At 41.9% G+C, this 17,064-nt stretch overlaps 1 protein-coding gene across 1 annotated transcript in view; it reads left to right on the forward strand.

Annotated features, from left to right (window-relative positions):
* The window catches only part of ADCY10 (adenylate cyclase 10), a 73,927-nt gene that overhangs the window by 24,212 nt on the left and 32,651 nt on the right, over positions 1–17,064 (forward strand). The window contains exons 13-17 of the mRNA XM_045797418.2: positions 620–773; positions 2,873–3,065; positions 3,814–3,900; positions 6,553–6,827; positions 8,840–8,976. Of these exons, the coding sequence (XP_045653374.1) occupies positions 620–773; positions 2,873–3,065; positions 3,814–3,900; positions 6,553–6,827; positions 8,840–8,976 (846 nt within the window). The remainder of the gene's footprint in view (positions 1–619; positions 774–2,872; positions 3,066–3,813; positions 3,901–6,552; positions 6,828–8,839; positions 8,977–17,064) is intronic.

The raw sequence follows: 17,064 nt of genomic DNA on the forward strand, positions 1-17,064 counted from the left end.
GAAAGAAATAACCTACACATGATTTCTGAAAGCAAATCGAATTTTCTAATCCCTGATCATGTTTCTTAGTGGCCCTGGGATGAGTATAATTTCTCATTCATAAAGAGCAAGTTTCTTTCACAGAATTAGAAATAAAAATACTTTATCCATAATTGTTCAATATAGGAACCCTAACTTTAATACATTTATTTTCCTATGTAATAATCTACAGATTACTTCTAGCGTGTTATAGAAAACAAGAAAAAGGAAAGGAACATGAGAGCCAGGGCTAGATAATGCTGGTTTTGTTCTTGGTTGTGTAATCTAAGCAGTTGGCTACACTAAATCTTGGTTTTCTATGCTAAAATTAAATTGACATTATAATGAACATTATAAGAATACTTGCCCTCACCGCTTGTGGGCATCAAACAAAACTGTAAAACTACATTGTTAACTGGAAAGCTCCAGAGAAAGATTTTAAAAATTTTTTAAGTGCACAGAATCTCAAGAAAGTTCATGAACAATTCCATGGAAATTCCAGAGGTATTTTTAGAAGTGGTATCACTATGTGCTTTTTTATATCTCTAGATTATCTTATGTTGATTAGGTTTGCTCCCTTTTTAAAAAATAAAAACAACAGGACGTGATAAGGAGATCAAATACTTCATGTGTACTATGAAGGAATTTTTGGTGTCCAACTGCAGCCGAGTCCTAATGTACGAAGGATTGTCAGGATATGGAAAAAGCCAGATACTTAGGGAAATTGAGTATCTGGCCCAAGGTGAGAACCACAGGTGAGTGTCTTGCAATGATCACTTCTTGTGAACCCAGAGAAATGTTCTTAAGAGTTTCATTTATTTTAATGCTCCTCTCCTTTATATTATTTGTCATATGTAAATCCCCCACAATCTGTCAGTTATTGGGTGCCATGCCCTCCGTACTAAGTAAATAATTAATGATAAACACATTGAACTAAGAAATGAGAAGCTGGGCTGTCCCCTGGAAATCCGAATTTAATGCCAGGTGGGGCTTGGATATCAATACTGTAAAGCCTCCTAAGTAATCCGAATGTGCAGTTTGAGAACTCCTGGCACAGATGTAGAGAGCAAGGCTAGATGGGGTCTACAAAACGAACACAGAAATGTATCCAGCTAGCGGGCAGAGAATCACTCGTTCAAACCATTTGGCCCTGTGAGTGGGGATAGAGAATGATAAGCCTCTGGATTTTCTTTTGGAAGGCAGACCTAAGGTACTTCTCTCATACCGTTCATCTGTTTTCATGCGAGAAAAGTCACGAGGGCACTCTGGGACAGCCCATGTGGCACCCTTGTGACAGTGGACAGCATGGTATTCAATAACAGTGACCAGGGACGGTGACTAAGATGAGGACAATGGTGTCTCATATCTTTCACCATCGAACCTTAAGGCTTTAAGAGGAAAATGCTTAGAAACCGTATATTACTCTTAGCTGCTTTTCTATTCTTTTTTTAATGTCAAGCCTAAGAAAGGCTGGTTTATAAATAATTTGAACATTGCTGAGGAAATAATGCATCACCAGAAGACATTTATTCATTCATTTATCCCGTCACTTATCAAGCACCTACTATGTTCCAGGAACTGTTGAGTGCTCTATGTTTGCTAGAACGTAGCACGAGCTGGGTGGCTCCCTGAACAGAAATTTGTTGTCTCTGAGTTCTGGAGGCTAACAGTCTGAGATCAAGGTGCCAGCTGGGTTGGTTCCTTCTGATGGCTGGGAGGGACGGTCTGTTCCATGCCTTTTCCCCTAGCTTCTGGTGCTGGCTAGCCATTGTTGGTGCTCCTTGGGTTGAAGAAGCATCACCCAATCTCTGCCTTTATCTTTAGATGGTGTTCTCCCTGTGCCTTGTCTGGGTCCCAATTTCCCCATCTTATCAAAATGCTAGTGATTTTGGATTAGGGGCCCCCTCTACGCCAGTATGACCTCGTCTTAACTTATGTAATTACATCTATAGTGACCATACTATTCCCAAATAAGATCACATTCTGAGGTACTGGGGGCTAAGACTTCAACATATGAATTGGGGGGGGACGTGAGTCAACCCATGACAAGTGCCAATGCCCCAAATATGAGTAATATCTGATCCCCTCCCTCAAAGAGCTCTCAGGGAAGAGGAGAGGGAGAGAATAAAAATAGGATGCGGTGAGGACCGTGATGGATATGTACAAAGAGGGGTCTGTAACCCAACCTCAGGGCACCAGGGAAGATTTCCAGGAGGCTGAAGCTGAGCTGAGATTTGCAGATAAGCAGGAGAAATGAGGGATCAGACAGGGCTGTGTAAGCTGCCAGGCTGGGAGACAGTTTACACAAGGGCATGGGGAGAAGAAACAGCTCCGGGTGTGCAGGGAACTCTCACTAGTTTGTTGGTGGAGGGTAGACGGCTGGGCAGAGTGGCAAGAATGACATAATGAGAACTGGGGAAGTCTGGTATGTCACATAAAAGAAGTCTAGACATTTCTGCAGTGGGAGCCACTAAAAACTTGTAAATAGGAGAGAGGATTTGCATCTCTCCAGATACGTCAGGCTTCTGTAAAGGCAATGCCCTGAATCATGGGACTAGGCAGGGGTAGTGGCATGTTTCTCAGCAGTGTGGGTGAGAGTCTGAGGGCTTGGGGCAAGGTGGTGGGGGTGGGACTGCCGAAGAGGACATAGTTAGGGTCAATTAGGAGGGCTCAGGGACATAGAGGAATGAGGGGAGCGTATCTGAAGCAGGAGTAAAGAACAGCTTCCAGATAGTTCAGGAAATTGCTGTTGTAACAACTGAATAGGAAGAGTCAGAGCTTTCCTTCAGCCTTTATTATTTTCAAAAAATATATTTAAGAACTCTTTTCTGCTTCTCGGCTTTCTTATAAACAGGACTATTGCTATCGCGTTGACTAAGATCAGCTTCCATCAGAATTTCTATACCATCCAGATACTCATGGCCAATGTGCTAGGTCTGGATACTTGTAAACATTATAAAGAACGACAGACCAACCTTCAAAATAAAGTCAAGACTCTGTTGGTTGAGAAGTTCCACTGTCTCCTGAATGACATCTTCCACGTCCAGGTGAGCAGCTAGATGGCGTCTCTGCAGGAGGGTGGCGGGTACCTGCAGCGGCTCCCGCCTGAAGTTGGATGACTTAGCATCTCTTGGCCATTTGTTTTTGCTTTTTTTTTAAAAGATTTTATTTATTTATTTGACAGAGAGACAGCTAGCGAGAGAGGGAACACAAGCAGGGGGAGTGGGACAGGAAGAAGCAGGCTCCCAGCGGAGGAGCCTGATGCGGGGCTCGATCCCAGAACTCTGGGATCATGCCCTGAGCCGAAGGCAGATGCTTAAAAACTGAGCCACCCAGGCGCCCCTCTTGGCCATTTGTTATCCTTTTATTTTCTCATGTGGAGACTCTGGGTGATGAGGAAGTGGCTCCCAATCCTCCTTGAATGAGCTTCTACCTTCCTGAGACATTGGAAGTATCTAGAAATACCATACTTGAGAAAATCCAAACAGCCACCCGCTGATTCATTTTTTTCTCACCTTTCCATCAGAGCTATTCCTCTCCTAGCTGGTGCCAGGCACAGAGTCCCTCTGCTCCCACAGGGGACTGCCAGGGCAAAAAGAGAGCATGGCCCTGGTACGTCCTGTGTCTGTTAGGCTCAGTGACATAGAGTAGCACAGCTGGCAGGGACCTTATGAATCATCTAACACATGAGGATTTGAACGCACAGAATGGTAAAGGGATTTGCCCAAAGCCACATAGCTAGTAGCTCCCTTTGCTATTTTCCCTCACTGAATATTCCCATAATTCTTTATACAGTTCCCTATTTCACGAGAGGTTTCCAAGATGACCACCTTTAAAAAGCAAAAGCAGTTGGAAGCATTGTTTATGAAGATCTTGGAGCAAGTAAGAGCATGTGTTGGTCTCAAGTCATGGGGAGGGGAAACGGGAGGTGGCCTGAGGGGTTCAGATGCCTCTGGCGAGAAGCTTTGAACTTTGTGGAAGCTTTATCCTAACACCTCTCACATCTCCCCCTCCTTTCTTCCTTCCAAACCTCAAGTCAAGAGTCTGTTCAGAATTTAGCTGTGCCTGAAAGGAGTCCCCTTAACATTACTCCTGGGGGTTTGGCCTCTCCTTAAAACCAGCCCGCTTTCCTTCTCCCTCTGCCTGAGATGCAGTATACCCAAGTGGTTATGACGTCTCTCTCTCCCGGACGATTTCCATGGCTTCCCAACGAATCTCTGTGCCTCTTACCTCTCCACTCCAGCTCATTCTCCATATAACTGCCAGAGCATAGGCAGATCGCACCAACCGATGCCTTCTACTATCCAAATAATTCCCAGGACGAATGACATAAAAGCCAAAATTTGTCGTTGTTTTTTTTAACCTGGAGAAATGCTATTCATCCTTCAATGTCACTTCGCTGGTGAAAACTCCCCAAAGCACTAGGCATGACTAATCCTTCTACCCTGCTTCTGTAGCACTCTGAACATCTTTCTTACGATATTTACCATGCACTATGACAATTTGTTCCTTATATATGTGTCCATCCCACTTAAGAGATTGTGAGTTTCTTAAGGACAGGGAGCCTGGTTCAATTTTATATTACCGTTGAGCAGCCCAGCGTCTAGCACATTATAAATGATCAATGCAAGTTGGTGGCATCGTCTTAAGTTTCTCCTTCTCCACTTCAGGCAAATAAGCAAGGCAATATGAGTAATTTCAAAATGTCAGACTTTGGACTGTTTGTGTTACAAGTATCCAGAAAGCTTCTTTAAAAAGCACGGATTTACAAATAGAAAAACAGACTCTTAAATACGGAGAACAAAATGGTGGTTGAGAGAGGGCCGGTGGATGGGGGCTGGGGGAAATAGGTAAGGGGATTAAGAGTACACTTACCTTGATGAGCACTGAGAAATATATGGAATGGCTGGATCATTAGATTGTATACCAAAACTAATATAACACTGTATATTAATTATACTTGAATTAAAAAAAACCTCTGTAGAAAATGAAAAAAACAAACGAACAAACAAACAAAAACCACGAATATTTGAGTTCTACCCCATAAAGGTTCAAAGAGGCTTAGGTTGGGCTTAGGAATTTGTTCAGTTGTTGGTTTTTGGTTTGAAACTCCTCCGTTGGTTCTGCTGCACGATCTAGTCTGGAAACCACCACTAAAGCTACGCTTTAACTAAGTGCCATGACAGGAAGCTTCAGATTGTGTACTATCTGTGTGACCTTGGCAAGTTCCTTCACTGAAATTTTCTCAGCAAACAGATTCAATAGGACCACTTCCTGTGAATGTTCTGAGGAGTAAATGAGTTAATTTATGCCAAGAGCATCACACAGTGCTTGGAACATAGTAAGTGCAATGTAAATGTTGGCTCTTAGTCACATTAGAGAGAATCCAATCCAGTCTTCTCATTTTAAATATGTAGAAACCAGGGCCTAGGATGGAGTATAGAATTCATGCTTTGTTCGTTCCTGTTTGACTCCCCTCAGTTTACAAATGATTCGCCGACAAGGCCATCACGTAGCGAAAGCTCACATTCCTATCTGCCCTGTATTTTTGAAGGTATCAGTCAAAACCGAAACAAATGTAACGCTAACCTCCCCATTAATCAAGATGTCCTCAAGGTCAGTGAAGAGTTAAGCATCTGGTAACAGAACGGGGCTGTAAGAGTAGACTTATTATTATGTATATGTAATCAAACAGGTTATAATACTGTATAATGATTGTCTTATGAAATCCGACATTTTGAAGTAGCCTTGGCTGCTTTCGTTTGTAAAAATGTGGAGGGGAAGAATGGGTTAATGGAGTGTCTTCCCAGAGGGGGCCAAAAGAAGAGAAGAGCAGCAGTGAGAGTGGGGAAGTTCTTCTCCATTTAGGCCTCACACAGTGCAATGCAGGGCTTGCTCTGCGAGGGGCTGACCCCACCATGTAAGCTCTTTGTTCAAAACTGTATTGAACACCTAGAACCTAGAACAACACCTGCCCCTGATGGGTGATAAAAGCGTAATGAGTGAATAAATAATTCAGACTAGGGAGGGAAAGGTAGCCCACACCAGGAAAGGGACATGTGATCTGTTTTCAAGTGTAACATATACCACGGTTCGGGCTAGAATAGCATCAGCTAGCTTGCTTTCCTTCAGCACCGTGTATGTAGCCCCCGGCCCAGCAGGTGCTCAGTGAGTATGTGCTGAATACATACGTGTTGGTTGAACAAATGTCAATTAGAGAAACCCAGGAGATCTTCATTCGTCAGTAGACTAAAATGACATGTGGTACACATATCAGTAGCGGGTACTTTCACTTGGCTACAACCCCATTTATCCCATGAATTTGCATTATCTTTACACAAGGATTTGACAAAGTAAGAACCCATTTGAGCCAGCTCTGTCCAAATTGCCACAAATTCCAAGTTAGTGGAATCTACATTAATACAAATGTATTGGAAAGAAGATTTTAGCTGAGCACCACAGTATCATCCGTGCATACACATGAGTACAAATCCAAAGTCCTACAGCACTTTTGTGTTTCTCTACTTTGTCCAGACAGTGAAAGAGGAAAGGATTATTTTCATCATCGATGAGGGCCAGTTTATTGACTCAGCCTCCTGGGCCTTTATGGAGAAGCTTATCCGGACGGTTCCTATCTTCATCATCATGTCCCTGTCTCCCTTCATTGACTTACCCTGCGCAGCAGCCAGTGCCATAATGAAGAACAGGAACACCACCTACGTGACCCTTGGAGCCGTGCAGCCAAAGGACATCCGCAACAAGGTCTGCCTAGACCTCAACGTCAGGGGCATCCCCAAAGAACTGGACACGTGGGTATCCTGTTTCTCTCCTGAGGTCTTCACGTCCGTGTCCATTCCCCAGATCCAGACTTCATCAGATTTCCTAAGATAAATCTGAAAGTAAATATTTCAGTATTTTCACTGGGCCTTCCTTTCAAAAGAGCCATTGATCATGGGTGGTATGATGGACCCTGCTCACCTTCTCCTTGTTATCGCTCCCGTTACACCTCCTCAAACTTTGCTCAGTGACATCAGTTTTGCTTCCCTTTCATCGTGCTGGGGATGGGCAGGCTCAGTTTAATCAACAGCGACGGGGGCGTCGTCATGGGCAAGTGTCATAAAAGGCAAACTGGTAAGCTGTAAAGACACACCCTGGGACGCCTGGGTGGCTCAGTCAGTTAAGCATCTGCCTTCAGCTCAGGTCATGATCCCACAGTCCTGGGACTGAGTCCCTCATTGGGCTCCTTGCTCAGCGGGGAGCCTGCTTCTCCCTCTGCCTGCTGCTCCCCCTGCTTGTACTCTCACGCTCTCTCTCTCTGGCAAATAAATAAAGAAAATATTTTTTAAAAATAAGTAAATAAAGACACAACCTGCAGATAAGCAAAGTCTCACCCGGCTGTCAGTAAAGTAAGCTGGGATTGCTGTGGCAGGTGCTAGAAAGCTGGCTTTTTAGCCACTGCTCTCTGAGCTCTGTGACTCCCCCATTGGGGTCCAGACAGTGGTCACCTTAACAAAATGGACAGCACCCCTTCTTTAGCTGGTTGTTTACAACCCACCTTGGTATCTGCATCCATTCTTTCTAATGAGTTTGCTTTGCTTCTGGAAGAAAGATGTCTGGGACAAAGTCTCATTTAAAATAACTCCAGGCATGAATTTGGCACGCTCTTGCCCTTTGCCTCTCGCTCTGTCTGTCTCTTTCTCTGTGTATATGTATATTTCGTGTGTCCGTGTACATATGTATGTACACTTACCTTCGGATCCAGCAACCCCAATTCTTGGAATCTGTCTCAAAGACTTATTAACAAAGCTATAAAGAGACATGGGGGCGTCGGGGTGGCTCAGTCAGTTAAGCCTCTGCCTTCGGCTCAGGTCACGATCCCAGGGTCCTGGGCTCAAGTCCCATGTCGGGCTCCTTGCTCATCAAGGAGCCTGCTTCTCCATGTCCCCCTGCCTGTAGCTTCCCCTACTTGTGCTCTCTCTCTGTCAAATTAAAAAAAGAGAGAGAGAGAGAGAGACATATAGACAAAGTTTTATGAAAGCATTATTTGTATTAGCAAAAGACAGAAAACAATCCAGATGTCCATCTCTGAGAGGATAAGTAGGATAAAATAGGATACAAGTACACAGTGGAGCACTACATAGCGTTAAAAAGAAGGAGACGGGGCGCCTGGGTGGCACAGCGGTTAAGCGTCTGCCTTCGGCTCAGGGCGTGATCCCGGCGTTGTGGGATCGAGCCCCGCATCAGGCTCCTCTGCTATGAGCCTGCTTCTTCCTTTCCCACTCCCCCTGCTTGTGTTCCCTCTCTCGCTGGCTGTCTCTATCTCTGTCGAATAAATAAATAAAATCTTAAAAAAAAAAAAAGAAGGAGACGATCTACTGATGTGGAGGGATGAGCAGGATATAATCTTGACTGAAAAGACAAGGTGTAGCTGAGTGTGCAGTAGGGATAACATGCTGTCTTAGGTAAGAAAGGGGTGGAACACGTCTGTGTGCGTTTGTTTGCGTTTGTTTGTAGCTTCAAAAAGAACCATTGAAAAGATAAACCAGAAACTAACTGACGTGGTTATTTATAAGATGAGCAAGGGAGGCAATACTGAGGATGTACCTAATTATATATTTTAGGCTTTGAAAAAATGTAAGTGTTTTATGTAATTTTAAAAAAAGAAAACAAGCAACCCTAAAAAGGGAAAACAAATGGAAAAAATAGAGAATACTATTATTTTCAAATAATGAGTTATTTTCAAATAATTAGATGAGTCAAATATTTTTCCTTCCTAAACCATGGTTTTGGGTGTAAGTAGGTCGCCTTGTTTCTACTGCAGGTACCTGGTGGAGGGAAGCTGTGGGATTCCGTTTTACTGTGAAGAATTGCTAAAAAACCTTGACCATCACAGGGTACTCGTTTTCCAACCAATGGAGTCTGAGGAAAAGACCAATATGACCTGGAATAACCTGTTCAGTAAGTCCCCTGGTTAAGACTCGTTCTCTCACTCCTTCTGCAAGAGGAAAGGAATGGGCTTTTCCATAGACAGCATCCTATAGGGTCAGGAGGCTTGGGGAGGCAAGGAGTGTTGGACCCGATATCCGAGATGTCGAGAAAAGTTAGCATTTCCTGTGGGGACTCACTGAACTGGGTGGGAGAACGTGTGCCTTGGAAAGAACATGGAAGAACACTGGGGAATCTTAAAGCCCAGAATCAACACTGAAGGGGGAGTTCGATGTTAATTGAGGGGAGAAAATTCCTTGACTTCCAGTGGTAAAACGTCTAGCTCAAAGTGAATTGTCAACAAGGTTCCCACGCTACAGAGACATACAGGAGGATGAAATGTGAGATAATGGCACAAAGGAGGCCAGGCGGATTTTTAGGAGAATAATTTTAGCGAAGGGGAGGGAGAATGGGGTAAGGATGCTTTCCAGAATGTGGAGCATTAAAGCTAACCTGAATGACAACGAAAGGTCTGTGGTGCACATGCTTGGTTAGGAAGTTGGCAGTAATGAGAAAAATTCACGTGCTAGCAAACAGCAACAAAATATAAAGGAGACCTGTGACGGTTGAAGAGATATTAGCTCTTCCTTGGAAAGAGAGAGTATAAAAGATGCAATCAAGAGAGCTTTTGGGGGGCACCTGGGTGGCACAGCGGTTAGGCGTCTGCCTTCGGCTCAGGGCATGATCCCGGCGTTGTGGGATCGAGCCCCACATCAGGCTCCTCCGCTATGAGCCTGCTTCTTCCTCTCCCACTCCCCCTGCTTGTGTTCCCTCTCTCGCTGGCTGTCTCTATCTGTGTTAAATAAATAAATAAAATCTTTAAAAAAAAAAAAAAGAGAGAGAGAACTTTTGGGCCCTGAAGCCAGGGGCCCAGAGTTCCAATGCCACCTATGCCATTTAGTTGCTGATATTTAAGGACTAGCCACGACCTTCTTTGTCAGGCAGCGATTATAAAATGGGGCTAAAGGAACTCAAATCTTTTTTCATTCATTCATTCAACAAACACGTACTGATCACCGTCTCTGTGTCTGACACCACAGGAGGTACTCTGGGAATCTCCTGGAGTATAAATGAAGTGCCTGAATCAATAATACTTACTTTGCTACCTCTTTTTTTTAAAAACAAATAATACAGAGAGATTTCGTGCACCCTTTACCGGGTTTTCCCGGTAGTGTGAATTGGCAGTATAGTAGCACAGGATATTGTCACTAAGGCAGTCAGGACACAGAAGCTTCCCATCTCCACAAGGATCCCTCCTGTTGCCTGTTTTATAGCCACGCCCACTTCTGTCCTCCCCGCCCCCCCCCCGCCCCCTTCACCCCTGGCAACCTGTAATTTGTAATTTTGTCATTTTAAGAATGGGATCTCGCTGGACTCATACAGTATCTATAATGTCTTGGGGTTGGTTTTTTCCCTCCTCATGACTCTCTGGGGGTCCTCCAGGTGGTCGTGTGTCTCGGTGGGTTGTTGTGGTTACTTGCTGGGTGGCGGTCCACGGTGCATGCACCAACCGCTTGTTATCCCATCCGCCTGTTGCAGAATCTGCGCCGTTCACAGCTTTGGGCTATTACAAGCAGTGTTCCTACAAGCATCGTGTGCAGGGTTTTGTGTGAAGCTAAGTTTTCCTTTCTCTAGAATAAACACCCAGGAGTGCAATGGCTGGGTCATGTGGTAGTTACAGTGTTATTTTTTATTTTTTTGTTCTTTTTTGTTCTTTTTTTTAAACTGCCAAATTGTTTTTTAAATTTTTTAAAGATTTTATTTTTTTGAAAGAGGGAAAGAGAGAGAGAGAGAACACAAGCAGGGGGAGGGGCAGAGGGAGAGGGACAAGCAGCCTCCCTGCTGAGCCAGGAGCCTGAAGCAGGGTCTCGATCCCAGGATCCTGAGATTATGACCTGAGTTGAAGTCAGAAGCTTAACTGATTGAGCCACCCAGTCCCCCCTAAACTGCCAAACTATTTTCAAAGTCGCTGTATCATTTTACATTCCCATTCACAGTGTGTGCAGGGAGCTGGAATTTTCTGCCATCCTTGCTACCAATTGATGTCACTGTGTTTTTTATTTTAGCCATTCTGTTAGGTATTTGGCAATATCTAATTGTGGTTTTAATTTGCATCTCCCCAATTGCTAATGATGTTGAATATCTTTTCATGTGCTTTTTTTTGCCATCTCTACATCTTCTTTGGTAAATATCTCTTCATGCTTTTTGCCCATTTTCTAATTGGATTGCTTGGAGTTTTTTTCATGTTGAGTTTTGAGAGTTTCTAATCTATTCCAGATATGGGTCCTTTCTCAGATGTGGGTTTGCAAATATTTTCTCTCCGTGGCTTGTCTTCATTCTCTGCAAAAGATCTCTCAAAGTGTTTTAATTTTGACAAAAGTTCAATTATCAATTTTTCCTTTTTTGAGTCATGTCAAATTCAAGAACTCTTTTTTTTTTAAGATTGTATTTATTTATTTATTTCAGAGAGGGAGAGAGCACACAAGTTGGGGGGGGGGAGCAGCAGAGGGAGAGGGAGAAGCAGACTCCCCACTGAGCAGGGAGCCCAATGTGGGGCTCGATCCCAGGACCCTGGGATCATGACCTGAGCTGAAGGCAGACACTTAAATGACAGAACCACCCAGGTGCCCCAAATCCAAGAATTCTTTGCTTATCCCTAGACGTAAAATGTTTTCCAATATGTGTTTTCCTTTTTTTCCAAAGTTTTACATCTTACATTTAAGTTTGTGATCCATTTTGAGTTAATTTTCATATAAGGTATGAGAGTTAGGTTGAAGCCCTTCTTTTCCCCTTCCTACCTCCCATGCCTGTCCACTTGCCCCAGCAACAGTTATTAAAAGGCTATATTTTCTTCCTTGAATTGCTTTGGCACCTTTGTCAAAAATCAGTTGGTTGTATTTGTGTATTTTTGGCTCCCTATTCTGTTCCATTGATCTATGTGTCTATCCCTTTACCAATACCATTCAGTTTTGATTAGTATAGGTATATAGTCTTGAAACCATGTAAACTGATTCCTCCTACTTTATTCTTCTTTCAAAACTGTTTTAGCTATTCTGGTTCCTTTGCCTTTCCATATGAATTCTAGAATAATCTTGTGTGGGGCCACCTGGGTGGCTCATTCGATTGAGTGTCAGACACTTGGTTTCAGGTCATGATCCAAGTCGGCTCTCCACTCAACCGGGAGTCTGTTTGAGATTTTTTCCATCTTCCCCACTCCCTCAAATAAGTAAATAAATCTTTCAAATAATCTTATCTGTATCTACAAAGAATCTGTGAGGGATTTTTTAAAAAGATTTGTTTGTTTATTTTAGAAAGAGAGAGCATGAGCAGGGGGAGGGGCAGAAGTAGAGAGAGAATCCTGCAGCAGACTCCTTGCTGAGTGTGGAGTGGGAGCCTGATGTGAGGTTCGATCCCAAGACCCTGAGATCATGACCTGAGGAGAAACCAAGAGTCAGCTGCTTAACCAACTGAGCCACCCAGGCACCCCTTTGGAAGGATTTTTGTAGGAATTTCAATATATATGCATTGCATTGTATATCAATTTGGGGCAAATTGACTTCTTTTCTATGTTGTCTTCCAATCCATGAACGTAGTATGTCTCTTCCATTTATTTAGATTTTCTTTGATTTCTTTCATGAGTCTTGTAGTTTTCAACCATACAAATCCTGTGCATGTTTTGTTAGATTGACACTGAAACATTTCTTTTTTAAAAAAAAAAATATTGTAGGGGTCCCTGGGTGGCATAGTCGGTTGAGCATTGGACTCTTGGTTTCAGCTCAGGTTGTGATCTCGGGGTTATGGGATTGAGCCCTGAGTCAGGCTCCACACTCAGTGTGAAGTCTGCTTGGGACTCTCTCTCCTTCTCTTTCTGCCCCTTCCCCCTGTGCTCTCTCTCTCTTAAATACATAAATACATCTTTTTAAAAAATATATTGTTGAGGGGCGCCTGGGTGGCACAGCGGTTAAGCGTCTGCCTTCGGCTCAGGGCGTGATCCCCGCGATATGGATCGAGCCCCACATCAGGCTCCTCCGCTATGAGCCTGCTTCTTCCTCTCCCACTCCCCCTGCTTGTGTTCCCTCTCTCGCTGGCTGTCTCTATCTCTGTCAAATAAATAAATAAAATCTTTAAAAAATATATATATATTGTTGGGTCATGATCCCGGGGTGCTGGGATCCAGCCCCACATCAGGCTCCCTGCTCAGTGGGAGCCTGCTTCTCCCTCTCCCTCTGCCACTCCCCCTGCTAGTGATCTCTCTCTCTCTGTCAAATAAATAAAATCTTAAAAAAATAATAAAGTAAAAAATATATTGTAAATGCTATATGTTTTTAATTTTGATGTTCACATGTTCATTGCTAGTATGTAGAAATGCAGCTGAGTTGTATGCATTTATCTTGTTCCTGTGTCCTTGCTGAACTCATTTATTAATTCTAGGAGATTTTTATTTTGTAGAGTCTTTGGGATTTTCTATGTACAAAATCATGTCATCTGCAAATAGGAACAATTTTATTATTTCCCTTGCAGTCTGTATACTTTTTATTTCCTTTTCTGGTCTTTTCAACCTGCTAGAACTTCCAGCACTATGAATAAGAGTGGTAGGAGTAGCCATCTTTGCCTTGTTCCTGATCCTAGGGAGAAAGCATTCAGTCTTTAAGTATTAAGTATGCTGTTAGCTGTAGGTTTTTTTGTAGATGCTCTTTTTCAAGTTGAGAAAGTTCCCACTTATTCCTATTTTTCTGAGAGTTTTTATCATAAATGAGCTTTGAATCTTATCAAATGATTTTCTGCATTAATTGCTATGATTATGTAAATTTTTTTTCTGTTATATGATAGATTGCATTGATTGACCTTCAAATATTGAACCAGCCTTGCATCCCTGGAATAAACTCCACTTAGGCATGTCCTTTTTTTTTTTTTTTTTTTTTTTTTTGTATATTGCTGAATTCTATTTGCTTAATCTGGTGTGAAGGATTGTTGCATCTACACTCATGTGGGGTATTGTTCTGTAGTTTTCTCTCCCTCTTTCTCTTTGTTATTTTGTCTGGTTTTGACATCATGGTAGTACTAGCTTTGTAAAGTGTAATGGGAACTATGCCCTCCCATGTCCTAGAAGAAATTGTGTGGAATTGGAGATAATTCTTCCCTAAATGTTGGTAAAATTCTCCAGTGAAACCATCCCATCCTGGAGATTTCTTTTTGGGGAATTTTTGTTGGTTGGTTGGTTGGTTGAAAATGTATTTATTTTTCTTCAAATGATCTTTTTCAAGCAATAAATAAAAATAAGCATGTTGACTTTTCTAAAAAATAAAACCAAACAAAAAACAAAAAAATCCCCTAAACTGTATACATCCAACAGAAATACAAGCATATCAAATGTAGAGATGACATCACTTGGAAAGACGGGGCTATTTACAGAAGTTACAAGTATTGCATTGCTCTGTCTTGAAGAAGCCTCTTCCCCATGTGGCTCATAAGCTCTAATGATGGGTAGGGTGTTCCTGGGGGACAGGGGTATCATCAAGAGGTGAAACTCCCCCATTTTCTTGCTAGACAAGGAATGTTTAAGGAAAAACCTCAACATCTTTTTGGGGAGTTTTTAAATTAAAATTTCAATTTCCTTAATAGTTATGAGGCTGTTCAAATGAACTATTTTATATTATATTAATTGTGATAGATTTGTTTGTTTGTTTGTTTGTTTGTTTTGAGAAACTGGTTCCTTTGATCTAAGTCCTCAAGTTTATGTGCCTGTAGTTGTTCTGAGTACTCAGTTAATATCTTTTTGATGTCTGCAGGGTTTGTAGTGATATTCCCTGTTTCATTCCTGATATTGGTAATTTGTATTTTCTTTCTTTCTTATTAGTCTTAACTACAGATTTGTCAGTTTTCTTGATCTTTCCAAAGATTCAGCTCTTTGTTTTGTTGATTTCTGCTCTTATCTTTATTATTTCCTTCCTTCTGCTTGCTTTGAATTAAATTGCTCTTTTTCATTGTTGGAGGTTTAGATTAGCAGTTTGAGACTTTTCTTCTTTCTTATGTATGCATTTTTAGTACTATAAAGTTTCCTCATGGTACTGCTTTAGCTATGTCTCACAAATTTTAATATATTGTATTTTCATTTTTATTTGATTCAATGTATTTTTAAATTTACCTTGAGTTTCCCTCTTTCGCCGTGGATTATTGAAAAGAATGCTATTTCCAAGTGTGTGGAGACTTTCTCGTTCTCATTCTGTTATTGGTTTCTAGTTTAATTCCGTTATATTTAGAGAACATGCTCTGTACAATCTCATGTATTTATTTTATTTGTTGTTTTTAAAGATTTTATTTATTTATTTGACAGAGAGAGATACAGCCAGCGAGAGAGGGAACACAAGCAGGGGGAGTGGGAGAGGAAGAAGCAGGCTCCCAGCGGAGGAGCCTGATGCGGGGCTCGATCCCAGGACTCTGGAATCACGCCCTGAGCGGAAGGCAGACGCTTAACAACTGAGCCACCCAGGCACCCCAATTTCATGTATTTTAAATTTGTTGAAGTTTGTTCACAGGATATGGTCTATTTTGGCCAATGTTCCATAGGCACCTTGAAAAGAATATATATTCTTGGTTTTGTTGGTAGAATGCTGTATAAATGTTGGTTAGATACTGATGATCAATGATTGTCGAATTCTTCTGTATCCTGGGCTGATTCTCTGTCTAATTGTTCTACCAATTGCTGAGAGAAGAATGTTGAAGTCTCCAACTATAATTGTGGATTTGTCTATTTCTATTTTCAATTGTATCAGTTTTGGCTTCACGTATTTTGCAGCTTTTTTATTTGGTGTATAAACATTTAGGATTGCTATGTGCCCTGGTGGATCGACACTTTTATCATTATATGATATCCCTCTCTGTCTCTGGTAATGTTCTTTTTTTTCCCCCCCCAAATTTTTATTTAAATTCTAGTTAGTTAACATACTAACTAGAGTTAGTGCAATATTGGTTTCAGGAGTAGAAATCAGTCATTTGGGGCACCTGGGTGGCTCAGTCGGGAGCCCTTCGGCTCAGGGCGTGATCCCAGCATTCTGGGATCAAGCCCCACATCGGGCTCCCTAATCCGCTGGGAGCCTGCTTCTTCCTCGCCCACTCCCCCTGCTTGTGTTCCCTCTCTCACTGGGTGTCTCTTTCTCTCTGTCAAATAAATAAATAAAATCTGAAAAAAAAAAAAAAGAAATCAGTGATTCATCACTTACATACAACACCCAGGGCTCATCATAACAAATGCCCTTCTTAATGCCCATCACTCATCTAGCCAAACCCGCACCCTCTGGTAACTTTCTTTGCTCCAAAGTCTATTTTGCCTGACATTAAACAAATTCTTTAGAATTCTGTCTTGATTTATCTACAGTAATTGTGGGGCTATCTCTTTGTATAGCTTTTTTAGTGATTGCTCTAGCTATTACATAATATATGCATATGTTATCACAGTCTACTGGTGTCACTTGAAAACTCAAGGTATGTTTCACCAGTTTGAGTAAAGATTAGAAACCTTACCCCTCTTTACCTTCCTTTGCCATCTACTTTTTATAATTATTTTAAACATTTTCTCTGTGTGCATTTAGAACCACATTAGGTGGTGGTTATAATGTTTGCTTAAACTGCAAACATAATTTAGGAAACTTAAGAGGAAAAGGGATATCTATTGTATTTACCCATATTTTTGCTTCTCCTGTTCTTTATTCTTTTCTGATGTTCTGTGTCTTCTTTTATTGTTTCTTTTCTGTTTAGAGAATGTCTTTTAGTCATTCTTTCAGGGTAGGCCTGCTGGCCACCATTTGTCTTAATTTCCCATTATCTGAGACTACCTTGATTTCCCCTTCATTCCTGAAAGATATTTTGGTTGAATATAGGATTCTCTGGGTTGACCGTCCTTTGCTTTCAGCTTTTGGAATGGAAGCCTAGGCTTCTCCCTCAGCCTTTGCTGGTGGGAGCAGGTGTGGACTACACTTATTTGTTTTTGTTTTTTGTTTGTTTGTTTGGCTGAAGTAAAGTGATTATTGTCTAGAAATTTTCTGTCTCGCCAGCTGCCCTTTT

This window comes from Ursus americanus, chromosome 2 (genome assembly GCF_024610735.1).
Source record: "Ursus americanus isolate L20-20 chromosome 2, mUrsAme1.1.p, whole genome shotgun sequence".
Taxonomy (NCBI): Eukaryota; Metazoa; Chordata; class Mammalia; order Carnivora; family Ursidae; genus Ursus; species Ursus americanus.